Source organism: Lepidochelys olivacea (assembly GCF_965140295.1).
Source record: "Lepidochelys olivacea isolate rLepOli2 genome assembly, chromosome: 21".
Classification (NCBI taxonomy): Eukaryota; Metazoa; Chordata; order Testudines; family Cheloniidae; genus Lepidochelys; species Lepidochelys olivacea.
Genome location: NC_140431.1, coordinates 17,862,037 through 17,876,938, shown reverse-complemented (window position 1 = coordinate 17,876,938; position 14,902 = coordinate 17,862,037). Strand labels below are relative to the sequence as shown.

Here is a 14,902-nt window from a genome sequence, read left to right as displayed (position 1 = left end):
TTATTTGTTTTATCACCATTTCTCCACGAGGGTTAAACTTTCTTATCAGTGAGAACAGAGTACATACAGCAGCACATTTGACAAACGGCTATTATGCAATTTCAACACAAAAAGACTTGGGTCTGGAAACAGCCCAGCACCCTATTCTGCCTTCTGCAATCTTTCCTTTACTTACAAGTCAGACATTCCAGAGCCCTTAACAGCATCAACTGTACAATCTGCATGGTTAATTGGTTTGCAATTACCTTTCAGCTGAAGCAGACATGCTGCTGGGAGCAATTCCTGGACATTTTCTACCGTCACATGAACCGTTTCTGTATACACAAAGTCCAGCAGGATTTCCATAGTAGAGGCTGTCAACCCTTGGATATCCACATATGGTTTATCTTTTTCTGAAAGCTACAAATTAAAAGCAAGGGAGATAATGGTTTATTTTCCAGAGGTCAGACCAAAAACCCAGTGATGGCTCTTAGAAGTTGTCCCTGCAGAGTACTCTGCCTTTTCAGTGTATGTAAAAAGGGAAAAGATAGAGATGAAGGAATTTCCTTGGAGAATTCAGCATGTGTGTGTGTGTGTGCATACACACGTGTGTAGAGAAGACAGCATAAGTGTTTCTTTTGTGTAGAAAGATACCTCAGGGAAACTGTATTTTGGAAGAAGCCAGATGAGATTTGACACAACAGAAGCTTAATGGGTGGTATTTAACCTAAGATGAACAGCAGACTCACTAACATCACCTGGCATAGGCGCAGACTCCATGGGTGCTCCAGGGCTCAAGCACCCAGGGAAAAAAATAAGGCAGTGCTCAGCACCCACTATCCACAGTGGTTTTGCCCTGGCGCTGGCCGCCTGATCAGTTATTTGGTGAGCATCTGGGGGAGGGGGCAGAGAGGAGGGAACAGCGGGCAGGCAGGAGGTCTTAGGGGAGGGGGCTGGGCAGGAAGAGGTGGAGCAAGGGCAGTGCCTTGGGGAAGAGGCCAAGCAGGAGTGGGGCCTGGGGTAGAGCACCCACTGTGAAAAATAAAAGTCAGCGCCTGTGTCATCTGACATGCAGAAGCGAGGAGTGAAGGAGAGTTCCCCCCAACTCTTCCCCTTGGACTGGCTGCCTGACACATTATGGGTTGTGTGGAGCAACCATCTCATGCCTGTCTTTATAAACACACCACACAAAAAGTTCCATTAAGCTAGAGTTAAGATTGAAGGGACAGATCAGTAATTTAAGGATAAAAATCCTTACAAGAACTTCATAGTTCTACTAAAAAGCCAGGAATTTCAGAACCAAGGTTAAACTTGCATGAAAAACATATGAAAATAGAGAAATGCACAGTTAAGGTACCCAGTCAACCTTAACTCTGGCCCAATTAGCAATGCCAACCTTCCATCTTCCTTTTGTTATTTTGTAAGAGGTGTTATTTTGGATCAAATATTTTTTCTAAGGGCTTTAAAGGATCCATCAACTGTGGACATATTAAATTCCGAGAAGCCACAGTACTCATGTGTGCAGGTGAAATACTGAGATTGTGCTTCATAGAATCATAGAATATCAGGGTTGGAAGGGACCTCAGGAGGTCATCTAGTCCAACCCCCTGCTCAAAGCAGGACCAATCCCCAATTTTTGCCCCAATCCCTAAATGGCCCCCTCAAGGATTGAACTCACAACCCTGGGTTTAGCAGGCCAATGCTCAAACCACTGAGCTATCCCTCCCCCAATTCAGTTTATAATTGGTTTCATGTCTCTATTGTAAACCTGATGACTCTGTTTCTATTGACTCTTGGATAAATGGCTAGCATACAGAACCACAAAGTCTGCTCCTGCAAGCTGTTGAGGACCTCCTGTCAGCATGCACAGGCCCTTAATGAGGTCTTCAGGATGTGACTTGTGAAGTAGATTTTTTTCCTGAAGCCTGTATATGGCTAAAGGGGGCAGTGTCAGTACTAGATGTGCATGATTCAGAGAGAAGCACCCGAGCTTCTCTTGACAAAGATGAAATTAAACAGTTATGGATAAGGGTTCAGTAAGGAAGGGTTGTTGCTTGGCCATGGAACTGCCAGAGTTGAAGGAGAAGAAAATAATCCAGTAGTGGAGGAAATCAGTGCAGTCCTGGGACTTCCTGTGAAGGTGCAGGCAACGCAGGAGTGGAGTAAACAGACTGAGCCAGTGCTGTGGGCTACTGGGATGCACTTTACAGTAGAAGAGAGGGGAACAGGAGTCAAAGGTGATGGAGAAAGCAGAATGAGGGTGCAAAAGTAAGAGGGTAAGAAGAGTGTAAGAAGTCAACAGCCTGAGGATTATAGAGAAGTGGGATGTAGAAGGTGAGTGGATCATATACAGTGAGACTGACTGGCAGTCTGAGAAAGAGGATTCATAAAACTTAAGGCCAGATGGCACCACTAAAATCATTTAGTCTGACCTCCTGCAGAGGCCAGGCCAGAGAACTTTACCCATTGATTCCCACATCATAGAATATTAGGGTTGGAAGAGACCTCAGGAAGTCATCTAGTCCAATCCCCTGCTCAAAGCAGGACCAACACCAACTAAATCATCCCAGCCAGGGCTTTGTCAAGCCAGGCCTTAAAAACCTCTAAGGATGAAGATTCCACCACCTCCCCTAGGTAACGCATTCCAGTGTTTCACCACCCTCCTGGTGAAAAGTTTTTCCTAATACCCAACCTAGACCTCCCCTACTGCAACTTGAGACCATTGCTTCTTGTTCCGTCATCTGCCACCACTGAGAACAGCCTAGCTCCACCCTTTTTGGTCCCCCCAGTCAGGTAGTTGAAGGCTGCTATCAAATCCCCCCTCGCTCTTCTCTTCTGCAGACTAAATAACCCCAGTTCTCTCAGCCTCTTCTCGTAAGTCATGTGCCCCAGCCCCCTAATAATTTTCACTGCCCTCCGCTGGACTCTCTCCTATTTGTCCACATCCCTTCTGTAGTAGGGAGACAAAACTGAACACAATACTCCAAGTGCAGCCTCACCAGTGCCTAATAGAGGGGAATAATCACTTCCCTCGATCTGCTGGCAATGCTCCTACTAATGCAGCCCAATATGCCGCTGGCTGTCTTGGCAACAAGGGCACACTGCTGATTTCTCATCCACTGTAATCCCCAGGTCCTTCTCTGCAGAACTGTTGCTTAGCCAGTCAGTCCCCAGCCTGTAGCAGAGCATGGGATTCTTCCTTCCTAAGTGCAGGACTTTAAGCCCATAACTTCTTGTGAGTTACAGCATGTCTTTTAGAAACAAACATCCATTCCTGATTTAAAGACTCCAAGAGATGAAGAATCCAGCATGTCCCTAGAAAAGTTAGTTACACTTACTATTAAAAATGTTTTCAGATGATGAGTCTCCATTTAGGTTTCAGAGTAACAGCCGTGTTAGTCTGTATTCGCAAAAAGAAAAGGAGTACCTGTGGCACCTTAGAGACTAACCAACTTATTTGAGCATAAGCTTTCATGAGCTACAGCTCACTTCATCGGATGCAATTAGTTACTTTTTGAGATCTGTCAAATGGATTATAAATTAGCCAACTAACATCTTACTGCACATTTTTTTCATTCATGCTTTTACTTTCTGCCTTATCAATGGTCTGCACTGTATAACTGCTAATTTACTATCAAATCACTACTATCAACTTTCTCTTTTTCCATTTGATAAAACTGCTGCTTTCACATCCCTTCTTTACTAGGACAGATTTTCTGACTGAAGAAGCCTTTGGATACAGGGAAATCAAGAAGGAACAGCTTTTAGTGAAAGCAAAATCAGGTGAGTGGCCATTTTGGTAAGTGAGCAAGCTTACATCGTGGTTTAAAATCATAAAGACAGGAGGACAAGTAGTCAGGTGTGGGGCAGAGGGGTATCAATTTGGAGACCGAGGTCACCAAGGATGAGGATGGGAAACTGAGAAGAGTGGAAGAAAGAAAGCCAAACATGATAATCTGAAGAATCAAAGCTCACACCCCCTCCACAGTGAACTAGACAGAGTTGTCAACCACGCTCGTGAAAAGGAGGAAGGAGTGACGCTCCCATCTTGTGACCTCACTGTCCCCAAGCACTATACTTTTCCTATACCTCTCCAACTTCTGTAAACATCCTGAAATAAGCAGGAAGTAAACAAGTAAAATAAGCTGGCTGTATTTTAAAGAATCCTTAATGAGGTTACAGGGACAAACCATCCCGATGTGTAGAAAGAATAGTAAATATGGCAGGCGACCAGCTTGGCTTAACAGTGAAATCCTTGCTGATCTTAAATACAAAAGAGAAGCTTACAAGAAGTGGAAGATTGGACAAATGACCAGGGATGAGTATAAAAATATAGCTCGGGCACGCAGGAGTGAAATAAGGAAGGCCAAATTACACCTGGAGTTGCAGCTAGCAAGAGATGTTAAGAGTAACAAGAAGGGTTTCTTCAGGTATGTTACCAACTAGAAGAAAGTCAAGGAAAGTGTGGGCCCCTTACTGAATGAGGGAGGCAACCTAGCGACAGAGGATGTGGAAAAAGCTAATGTACTCAATGCTTTTTTTGCCTCTGTCTTCATGAACAAGGTCAGCTCCCAGACTACTGCACTGGGCAGCACAGCATGGGGAGGAAGTGACCTGCCCTCTGTGGAGAAAGAAGTGATTTGGGACTATTTAGAAAAGCTGGACGTGCACAAGTCCATGGGGCCGGATGCGTTGCATCCGAGAGTGCTAAAGGAGTTGGCGGATGTGATTGCAGAGCCATTGGCCATTATCTTTGAAATCTCATGGCGATCGGGGGAAGTCCCGGATGACTGGAAAAAGGCTAATGTAGTGCCCATCTTTAAAAAAGGGAAGAAGGAGGATCCTGGGAACTACAGGCCAGTCAGCCTCACCTCAGGCCCTGGAAAAATCATGGAGCAGGTCCTCAAGGAATCAATTCTGAAGCACTTAGAGGAGAGGAAAGTGATCAGGAACAGTCAGCATGGATTCACCAAGGGCAAGTCATGCCTGACTAATCTAATTGCCTTCTATGATGAGATAACTGGTTCTGTGGATGAAGGGATAGCAGTGGACGTGTTGTTCCTTGACTTTAGCAAAGCTTTTGACACGGTCTCCCACAGTATTCTTGCCAGCAAGTTAAAGAAGTATGGACTGGATGAACGGACTATAAGGTGGATAGAAAGCTGGCTAGATTGTCGGGCTCAACGGGTAGTGATCAATGGCTCCATGTCTAGTTGGCAGCCGGTATCAAGTGGAGTGCCCCAAGGGTCAGTCCTAGGGCCAGTTTTGTTCAATATCTTCATAAATGATCTGGAGGATGGTGTGCATTGCACCCTCAGCAAGATTGCAGATGACACTAAACTGGGAAGAGAGGTAGATACGCTGGAGGGAAGGGATAGGATACAGAGGGACCTAGACAAATTGGAGGATTGGGCCAAAAGAAATCTGATGAGGTTCAACAAGGACAAGTGCAGAGTCCTGCACCTAGGACAGAAGAATCCAATGCACCGCTACAGACTAGGGACCGAATGGCTAGGCAGCAGTTCTGCAGAAAAGGACCGAGGGGTTACAGTGGACGAGAAGCTGGATATGAGTCAACACTGTGCCCTTGTTGCCAAGAAAGCCAATGGCATTTTGGCATGTATATGTAGGGGCACTGCCAGCAGATCAAGGGACGTGATCGTTCCCCTCTATTCGACATCAGTGAGGCCTCATCTGGAGTACTGTGTCCAGTTTTGGGCCCCACACTACAAGAAGGATGTGGAAAAATTGGAAAGAGTCCAGCGAAGGGCAACAAAAATGATTAGGGGACTGGAACACATGAGTTATGAGGAGAGGCTGAGGGAACTGGGGATGTTTAGTCTACGGAAGAGAAGAATGAGGGGGGATTTGATAGCTGCTTTCAACTACCTGAAAGGGGGTTCCAAAGAGGATTGATCTAGAGTGTTCTCAGTGGCAGCAGATGACAGAACAAGGAGTAATCGTCTCAAGTTGCAGTGGGGGAAATTTAGGTTGGATATTGGGAAAAAACTTTTTCATTAGAAGGGTGGTGAAAGACTGGAATGCATTACCTAGGGAGGTGGTGGAATCTCCTTCCTTAGAAGTTTTTAAGGTCAGGCTTGACAAAGCCCTGGCTGGGATGATTTAATTGGGGATCGGTCCTGCTTTGAGCATGGTGTTGGACTAGATGACCTCCTGAGGTGCCTTCCAACCCTGATATTCTATGATTCTATGATCTTAGCAGGTCTGCAGAGAATGGTATAGGTACAGGAAGCAAAGCAATGAGATAGGATCTGAAGGGGGACTAGGGATGCCAGGAAAGTGACCCAAGGTGCAAAGACTTCCTAGTCTGCTCCCCACACTCATTTTCCATACAAAATTCTTCCTTGCCCCAAACCAAATCTACCAATTTTGAAGCCTCTGCTTGTGGACTGGGAAGTAGGGCAGTTGGGGAAAGCTGGGGTGTGAAATACTTGGTAGCAACTTTAATCATGAGAAGGTAGCAACAGCTACCATTTCATAACACAGTGGTAGTAATTCAATGCCCAGATGTCAAGAACAGCACCTACAACCTGCATGAACTATACCGTCTGTCTATGTGGATATCAGGTGGGATTTTTATTCAAGGACAACCAAACTCTGCTTCATTTTGGCACTTTCAATACCACAAAAACATTTATCTTAACATTGACCTTCCATAAGAGAAATTATAAGCCACTGCACCACCATGCTTCTTTCTGTCTTGATGCCCTGTTGAAGGAAGACCCTTAAGACATTCAGTGTGAGGAACTGACCTTGCTTTATAAGTCCGTGTGCCTGTGACTGAAAAGAAATCATCCACGCTGTTAACCACGTGGTGGGGGGAGGGGGTGAAGCGATCATCCCAGAGAATTGGGTGTGGGTGGGAGGAGCAGGGGGGGGAGTTAATTCGGTTTGTGCTGCACGTTTAAAAGAAGGGGCTGCAGTTTTCAGGTTAACTGCCAACCCATTTTAAAGGGCCAACCCAACGGCTGCTTGGTATGGGAAAGGAGGGCTCTGCTCTTTGAAACCATTCCCACGTTATGAAGGTTGAAGAAGCCGAAACCCTTTGCCTTACCATGGCTGCCTGCAAGCCGAATTCTGTTGCCCAGCCGAGAACGTGTTATGTCTCACACCAAACAGGCAGACCCTCAAAATAAGAGGCAAAGTGCGACCTTGTACCAAATGCACATGTGCTATGTAATGTTAACAGCAAGGTTCACCATGAAAGAGTCTACCCAATGCTCTCTAAAATGTGTCTTTTTAACTACTACTCTCCCTTTTTCCCCCTCCCGCAGCTGCAAATGTTTCAACACTCGCACTATCATCTCCGTCCCCAAGGCTAGCGAAGATTAGAAGGCGAAAAAAACCGCACTCGCGATGAAACGTTCTCTGAGCTCATGCTGTCCTCCCACACTGAAAGAGCCCAGCAGAATGCATGGAGGCAAGCAATGTCAGAGTCCAGGAAAGCACAATATGAATGTGAGGACAGGTGGCGGGCTGAAGATGATAGGTGGCGTCAGCTTGCTGACAGAAGGCAGGAGTCAATGCCGAGGCTACTGGAGGATCAAACTGATATGCTCTGAAGTACGGCTGAGCTACAGGAAAGGCAGGAGCACAGACAGTCGCTACAGCCCTTGTGTAACCAACCACCCTCCTCCCCAAGTTCCATAGCCTCCCCACCCAGACGCCCAAGAACGCGGTGGGGGGGCCCTCCAGGCACCCAGCACTCTATTCCAGAGGACTGCCCAAGCAACAGAAAGCTGGCATTCAATAAGTTTTAAACTTTTAAAGTGCTGTGCGGCCTTGTCCTTCCCTCCTCCCACACCCCACCTGGTGCTTCCCTGCTCCACCACCCCTCCCGGGCTACCTTGGCAGTTATCCCCCTATTTGTGTGATGAATTAATAAAGAATGCATGAATTTGAAACAACAATGACTTTATTGCCTCCGCAAGCGGTGATCGAAGGCGGGAGGAGAGGGCGGTTGGCTTACAGGGAAGTAGAGTGAACCAAGGGGGCGGGTTTTCATCAAGGAGAAACAAATAGAACTGTCACACCGTAGACTGGCCAGTAATGAAACTGGTTTTCAAAGCTTCTCTGATACGCACCGTGCCCTCCTGTACTCTTCTAACTGCCCTGGTGTCTGGCTGCACGTAATCAGTGGCGATTTGCCTCAACCTCTCACCCCGCCATAAACATCTCCCCCTTACTCTCACAGATATTGCGGAGCGCACAGCAAGCAGTAATAACAATGGGAATATTGGTTTCGCTGAGGTCTAAGCACGTCAGTAAATTGCGCCAGCACACTTTTAACTTCCAAATGCACATTCTACCACCATTCTGCACTTGCTCAGCCTATAGTTGAACAGCTCCTGACTACTGACCAGGCTGCCTGTGTCTGGCTTCATGAGCCATGGCATTAAGGGGTAGGCTGAGTCCCCAAGGAGAACTATAGGCATTTCAACATCCCCAAAGGTTATTTTCTGGTCTGGGAAGAAAGTCCCTTGCTGCAGCTGTTGAAACGGACCAGAATTCTTGAAGATGAGAGCCTCATGTACCTTTCCCGGCCATCCCACACTGATGTTGGTGAAACGTCCCTTGTGATCCACCAGTGCTTGCAGCACAATTGAAAAGTACCCCTTGCGGTTCACATACTCGCTGCCTTGGTGGTCCAGTGCTAAGATAGGGATATGGGTTCCGTCTGTCGCCCCATCACATTTCGGCAATCCCATTGCAGCAAAGGCATCCACTATGACCTGCACATTTCCCAGAGTCACTACCCTTGGTAGCAGCAGCTCAGTGATTACGTTGGCTACTTGGATCACAGCAGCCCCCGCAGTAGATCTGCCCACTCCAAACTGATTCCTGACTGACCAGTAGCTGTCTGGCGTTGCAAGCTTCCAGAGGGCTATTGCCACTCGCTTCTCGACTGTGAGGGCTGCTCTCATCTTGGTACTCTTGTGCTTCAGGGCAGGGGAAAGCAAGTCACAAAGTTCCATGCAAGTGCCTTTACGCATGTGAAAGTTTCGCAGCCACTGGGAATCGTCCCAGACACTATGAGGTCCCACCAGTCTGTGCTTGTTTCCAGGGCCCAGAATCGGCGTTCCACGGCATGAACTTGCCCCCTTACCACCATGATGTCCACATTGCCGAGGCCCGTACTTTGAGAGAAGTCTGTGTCCATGTTCTCATCACTCTCCTCACCGCGCTGCCGTCACCTCCTCGCCTGCTTTTGCAGGTGCTGGTTCTGCATATACTGCTGAATAACGCACATGTTGTTTACAACTCTCATAACTGCCGCGGTGATCTGAGCGGGCTCCATGCTTGCCGTGGTATGGCATCTGCAGGAGAACAGAGTGGCAGCGGAAGCAGCGGGTGGATGATGATGCTGACAGCAATATGGTACCCGAACGGAAAAAGGCGTGAAACTATTGTCACCGTTGCTTTGACTGAGGAAGGGAGGGGGGAGCAAGGGGTAGGCTGGCAGCAGACGGTGCAGTACGACTGCTAGCCGTCATTGTCTCCTGGGTGCTCGCCAGCAGACGGTGCAGTACGACTGTAGCTGTCATCATTTCTAGGCAGGCTGAATCTCCATGAGACGAAAGTCAAGAAGGGAATGACCTGGAGTCACTCCCATTTATGTCCAAGGTCTGCCAGGAGTACCCATGTCTGCCCAGGCGCCCCCGACCGACCTCACCGAGGTCAGCCACGAGCACCCAGGAGATGACGACGGCTACCAGTCGTACTGCACCGTCTGCTGCCACAAGGCAATGAGCTGCTGCTGTGTAGCAGTACCGTGTCTGCCAGCACCCAGGACACGTACGGTTTCAGTGAGCTGAGCGGGCTCCATGCTTGCTGTGGTATGGCGTCTGCACAGGTAACCCAGGAAAAAAGGCACAAAATGATTGTCTGCCATTGCTTTCACCGGGGAAGGGGAAGGGGCTGATGACATGTACCCAGAACCACCCGTGACAATGTTTTTGCCCCATCAGGCATTGGGATCTCAACCCAGAATTCCAATGGGCGGTGGAGACTGCGGGAACTGCGGGATAGCTACCCACAGTGCAACACTCTGGAAGTCGACGCTAGCCCCGGTATTGTGGACACACTCCGACGACTTAATGGTCTTAAGTGGGGACTCACACAATCAACTGTATAAAATCGACTTCTAAAAAATCAACTTCTATAAATTCGACCTAACTTCATAGTGTAGACATACCCTTACACAGCACTCTTTTTCGGGTCTGGAAAAGGTACTCAGAATGCCACAGCTTAATACAAGATGGAACACATTGTTAAGGAAAGGAGTTAACATGTTGCAAGAGACCATTCAAGGTGAAGTGAACAGTTAACACCTTGCAGTGGTAGGACAAAAGTGGGTTAGTAGATTACAGACTGGATTTATAGCTCATTACAACAATGCCTTTATTGAGTTCATGATTTTTAGTATCTAGCAAAATTATGAATGTAAGCTCCCAGGCTCATCTTTTGAAGATGTTGTGCAGGTTTCTTCTGAGAGGTCAGGTATGGAATGATCATTTTATGAGTGTCCACACACGAGTAATATGGTGTTTTTGTATTTTCGTATTTCTGTGGCCAGGTCTACACTACAGACTTATATTGGTATAACTACAAAAAATCCACACCCCTGAGCAACGTAGTTATACTGACTTAACCCCTTATGTAGACAGCGCTATGTCAGCAGGAGAGCTTCTCCCATCAACATAGCTACCGTCTAACAGAAGTGGATTAACTACACTGCTGGGAGCAGCTCTCCTGTTAGCATAGAAAGGTCTTCACTTCACTGCTACAGCGGTGCAGCTGCACTGATGCAGCATTTTAAGTACAGACCTGCCCTGTGAGAGTTCATTTGAGAGTTTGTTTTGTTTCACCCACATAGTTTTTGGGGTATTTAGGATATGTCTACACTGTAATTAGACACTTGCAGCTGACCCGTACCAGCTGACTTTGGCTCATGGGCCTCAGGCTAAGGTGCTGTTTAACTGCAGTGTAGATGGTCCAGCATGGGTTTCAGCCCAAGCTCTGGGACCCTCCCACCTCACAAGGTCCTAGGGGCTGGGCTCCAGCCTAAACATTTACACTGCAATTAAACAGCCCCTTAGCCCAAGGCCCATGAGCTCAAATCAGCTGGCACAGGCCAGCCACGGGTTTTTAATTGCAGTGTAGACATACCCTTAGTATGCTGGGTGAGGTACACCACATGTTGTGATAGGCACGTATAGGACACATGGATCTTGAAAGGTGTGTTGTGGGGGTCAAGGAGAAATGGTCTCAGCCTAGTTCCTAATGCACACTAATCACTGCTGCCATTGGCCCTTATTGGCAACCTCAGCAAAGGTCCCAAGGACTGACTGTGCTACTGCTAGATGTGGTCCCTCTGATAAGGGCTAAATTGGACTGACAGGGAGTTAGGGGCGGTGGACAGGGAAGTTTGCATTGCTTGCTGCCCATGTTGTGACTATTGGTGGATAAAAAGCTTCAATCTCCAGCAAAGTGAATCCTGCACATTTACCAGCAATAAGTTCACAATTTTTTTTAAAGCACATATTCATCTACAGACACTTGATAAAAGGCAGCCAAGGTTGCTGAAGGACAATAATGCAAAATTAAAAATCGCAAAAATAAGGAAACATAAGGTAAAGGCATGCATCTATTTACATCTTTTGCGAAGATCTGGGGAAAATGGTATCCCCAGAAAGGGCTACTGGCATTGTAGGGAGACAGAATCTCAGTTTGCTTCAGCCCGCTCTCTCCATACCAACTCAAAGGCTACTAGAAAAAGGAAATTATCTTCTCTGGTAAGAGACAACACAAACGTATCTTTTACAAACCCCGTTCCACAATCCCTCACTGCCCCCTCCATGTTTTTTCCGTTTGCTACAGCATTAAGCTTGAACCAAAGCCACAGACAGCTCCTGCTTTTTAACAATCTGAGCCAGACAGCAGCCGAACGCGATCTCCTTTCAGCACTGTGCAAAGGAAGAATGTGCAGTTAGTGTAAATCATTATCAAATAAGGAGGCTGGGCCTGGAGCTCAGCGCTATGGTCTGCTGCTCGTGGTTCTGCCGGGGACCTGTTGTATGACCCTGAGCCAACCCGCTCCGCGCGGTCCCCCAGGCTGTTGGCTCTTGGGGCAAGAGCCGCCCCGGCTGCAGGCGGGACGGGCGCCCACGCGCTCCCGGGCGCCGCGCGGGGGACGCGCTCAGCGCCGGCCCCGCGCAGCCAGGCCGGGAGCGGGGCGGCGCGCGCCCTACCTCGCTCGTGAACATGGCGCAGAAGTAGTCGCTGCAGGCCGCCAGCACGATGCGGTGCGCGGCGAAGGCCTGGCGCTGCACGCGCAGGGTCACGTCGCACAGCGTGCCGCTCCGCCGCAGCGCGTTCATGGCGTTCAGGATGGACTTGGCGTGGCAGTTGGTCATGACGTCCTTGGGGGCCATGGCGGCGCGGGCCGGGCGGGTCCCGGCGGCCCTGGGCCGGGCTCGGCTGAGGGGAGCCGTGCGCGGAGGCCGGAGCGGGCCCGCTCCCGCTAGACGGAACGGGGGGCAGCGGCGCACCCGAGGCTGCGCGGCAGGGCCCGGCCGCCTCCGCCGCGCCAACCGCCAGCTCTGGGCGCCGGCGCACGCTGGTGACGTCACCCCGCGTAGACCCCGCCCTTCGTCACCCAGCAACGGAACCCTGCGCTCTGGCCGCGCGGCAGACTCGCGCCGCGCGGGGTTTCCGGTGCGGGGTCGCTCGGGCGCGGAGCGGGAGCCTTGCCAGCGCCGCGGGGCTGCGGCACATGCCCGCGCTCTGCACACTGGCCGTCCGCGGGAGGGAGCCCGTGGGCAGCGGGAAACGGGGGCTTTGGACCCCGAGCCCCGCGACGCAGTCAGCTGCCGCGGTGCCCCGTGGGAGGCGAAGCCTGGCGGGCCGTGTGCTGCGCTGACCGCGGCCTGGTGCGGTTACGCCGCAGGTGCAGCGTCATCCTGTGCAATGCGCTTGTCCCGTCCCGCTGCAAACCGCCGTGGGCCCTCGCACCGTGCGGGCCGTTTCGTCCCGGCCCTGTCCCCGGCCCCGGCCCGGCCCCGGCCCCGGCCCCGGCCCCGGCCAGTCGTGGGACAGTGTAAGCTGAAGTGTTTCCCGCCATGTGCTGCAAACGCTGTCAACTGAATCAAAGAATCCTAGAATATCAGGGTTGGAAGGGACCCCAGAAGGTCATCTAGTCCAACCCCCTGCGCACAGCAGGACCAATTCCCAATTAAATCGTCCCAGCCAGGGCTTTGACAGGCCTGACCTTAAAAACCTCTAAGGAAGGAGATTCCACCACCTCCCTAGGTAACGCATTCCAGTGTTTCACCACCCTCTTAGTGAAATAGTGTTTCCTAATATCCAACCTAAACCTCCCCCACTGCAACTTGAGACCATTACTCCTCGTTCTGTCATCTGCCACCACTGAGAACAGCCGAGCTCCATCCTCTTTGGAACCCCCCTTCAGGTAGCTGAAGGCTGCTATCAAATCCCCCCTCACTCTTCCCTTCTGCAGACTAAATAAGCCCAGTTCCCTCAGCCTCTCCTTGTAAACCATGTGTCCCAGCCCCCTGATCATTTTCATTGCCCTCCGCTGGACTCTCTCCAATTTGTCCACATCCCTTCTGCAGTGGGGGGACCAAAACTGGACTCAGTACTCCTGGTGTGGCCTCACCAGTGCCGAATAGAGGGGAATAATCTGCTGGCAATGCTCCAACGAATGCAGCCCAATATGCCATTGGCCTTCTTGGCAACAAGGGTACACTGCAGACACATATCCAGCTTCTCATCCACTGTAATCCCCAGGTCCTTTTCTGCAGAACTGTTGCTTAGCCAGTCGGTCCCCAGCCTGTAGCGGTGCCTGGGATTCTTCCGTCCTCTGTTACTCTTCTCTCATGTGGTGCAAACCCTGTTACATTGGAAGCACCAGTGTTACCTGTGCCTGGTGCAAATGCATTTAGAGTGTAAGATGCAATTTTACTCTCCCCCTCAAAATGTGTTCCAAACACTATTAAACTGTAAGCTGTTAGGGGTGTCAGGTTTGTAGAAATTTTGGTGGTGCCCAGAAGCCCCCCCCAAACTCCGACCCCCACCTGCCTAAGGCTCTGGGAGGGAGTTTGGGTGGGGGGAGGTCTGGGGTGCAGGCCCTGGGCTGGGGTTAGGGATGCAGGCTCTGGGAGGGAGTTTGGGTGCAAAAGGGGTGAGAGGCTGGGCTCTGGGAGGGAGTTTGGGTGGGGAAGGGGGTCTGCAGTGTAGGCTTAGTGATGGAGTTTGCGTGCTGGGTGCAGGCTCCAAGCTGGGGCAGGAGGTGGGGGTGCAGGCTCTGGGATGGAGTTTGGGTGCAGGCTCTGGGCTGGGGATGTAGGAGGGGGTGAGGAGTGCAGGCTCTGAGAGGAAGTTTGGGGATGGGAGAGGGTGTAAGCTCTGGGAGGGAGGTGGGAGGGAGTGCAGGGATGAGAGGTTGGGGTGTGGGAGGGGGTTCAGGGCTGGGGCAGAGGGTTGCAGTGAGGGCTGGGGGGTTCATGATGCAGGAGGGGGGTCAGGGCTGGGGCAGAGGGTTAGGGTGCGGGGGGATGAGGGCTGTGGCTGGGGCCAGGGATGAGGAGTTTGGGGTGTGGGAGAGGCTCAGGACTAGGGCAGAGGGTTGGGGTGCCGGGGGGGTGAGGGCTCTGGCTGGGGGTGCGGGCTCAGGAGTGGGGCAGGGCTGAGGAGTTTGAGGTGTAGGCAGGCTGCCCCCAGGGCTGGGGCCAGAGAGGAGGACTTCCCCCAGCCCTCTCCCCGCTGGCAGCAGTGAGCTCTGGGGGAGGGACCCCCCTTTCTCCCCCCGGCAGCACACTCACCTCACACGACTGTCACTACACTTGCCTCTAGGGCCCCTCTCAGGTCCAGGAAGCCCTCT

At 50.6% G+C, this 14,902-nt stretch overlaps 1 protein-coding gene across 1 annotated transcript in view; it reads right to left on the bottom strand.

The window, feature by feature from the left end:
• The window catches only part of KLHL12 (kelch like family member 12), a 101,094-nt gene extending 88,498 nt beyond the window's left edge, over positions 1-12,596 (bottom strand). Inside the window, exons 1-2 of the mRNA XM_084610915.1 lie at positions 12,252-12,596; positions 246-399 (exon numbers count right to left, since the gene is read on the bottom strand). Of these exons, the coding sequence (XP_084467041.1) occupies positions 246-399; positions 12,252-12,434 (337 nt within the window). The 5' untranslated portion in view covers positions 12,435-12,596. The remainder of the gene's footprint in view (positions 1-245; positions 400-12,251) is intronic.
• Positions 12,597-14,902: the final 2,306 nt, after the last annotated feature.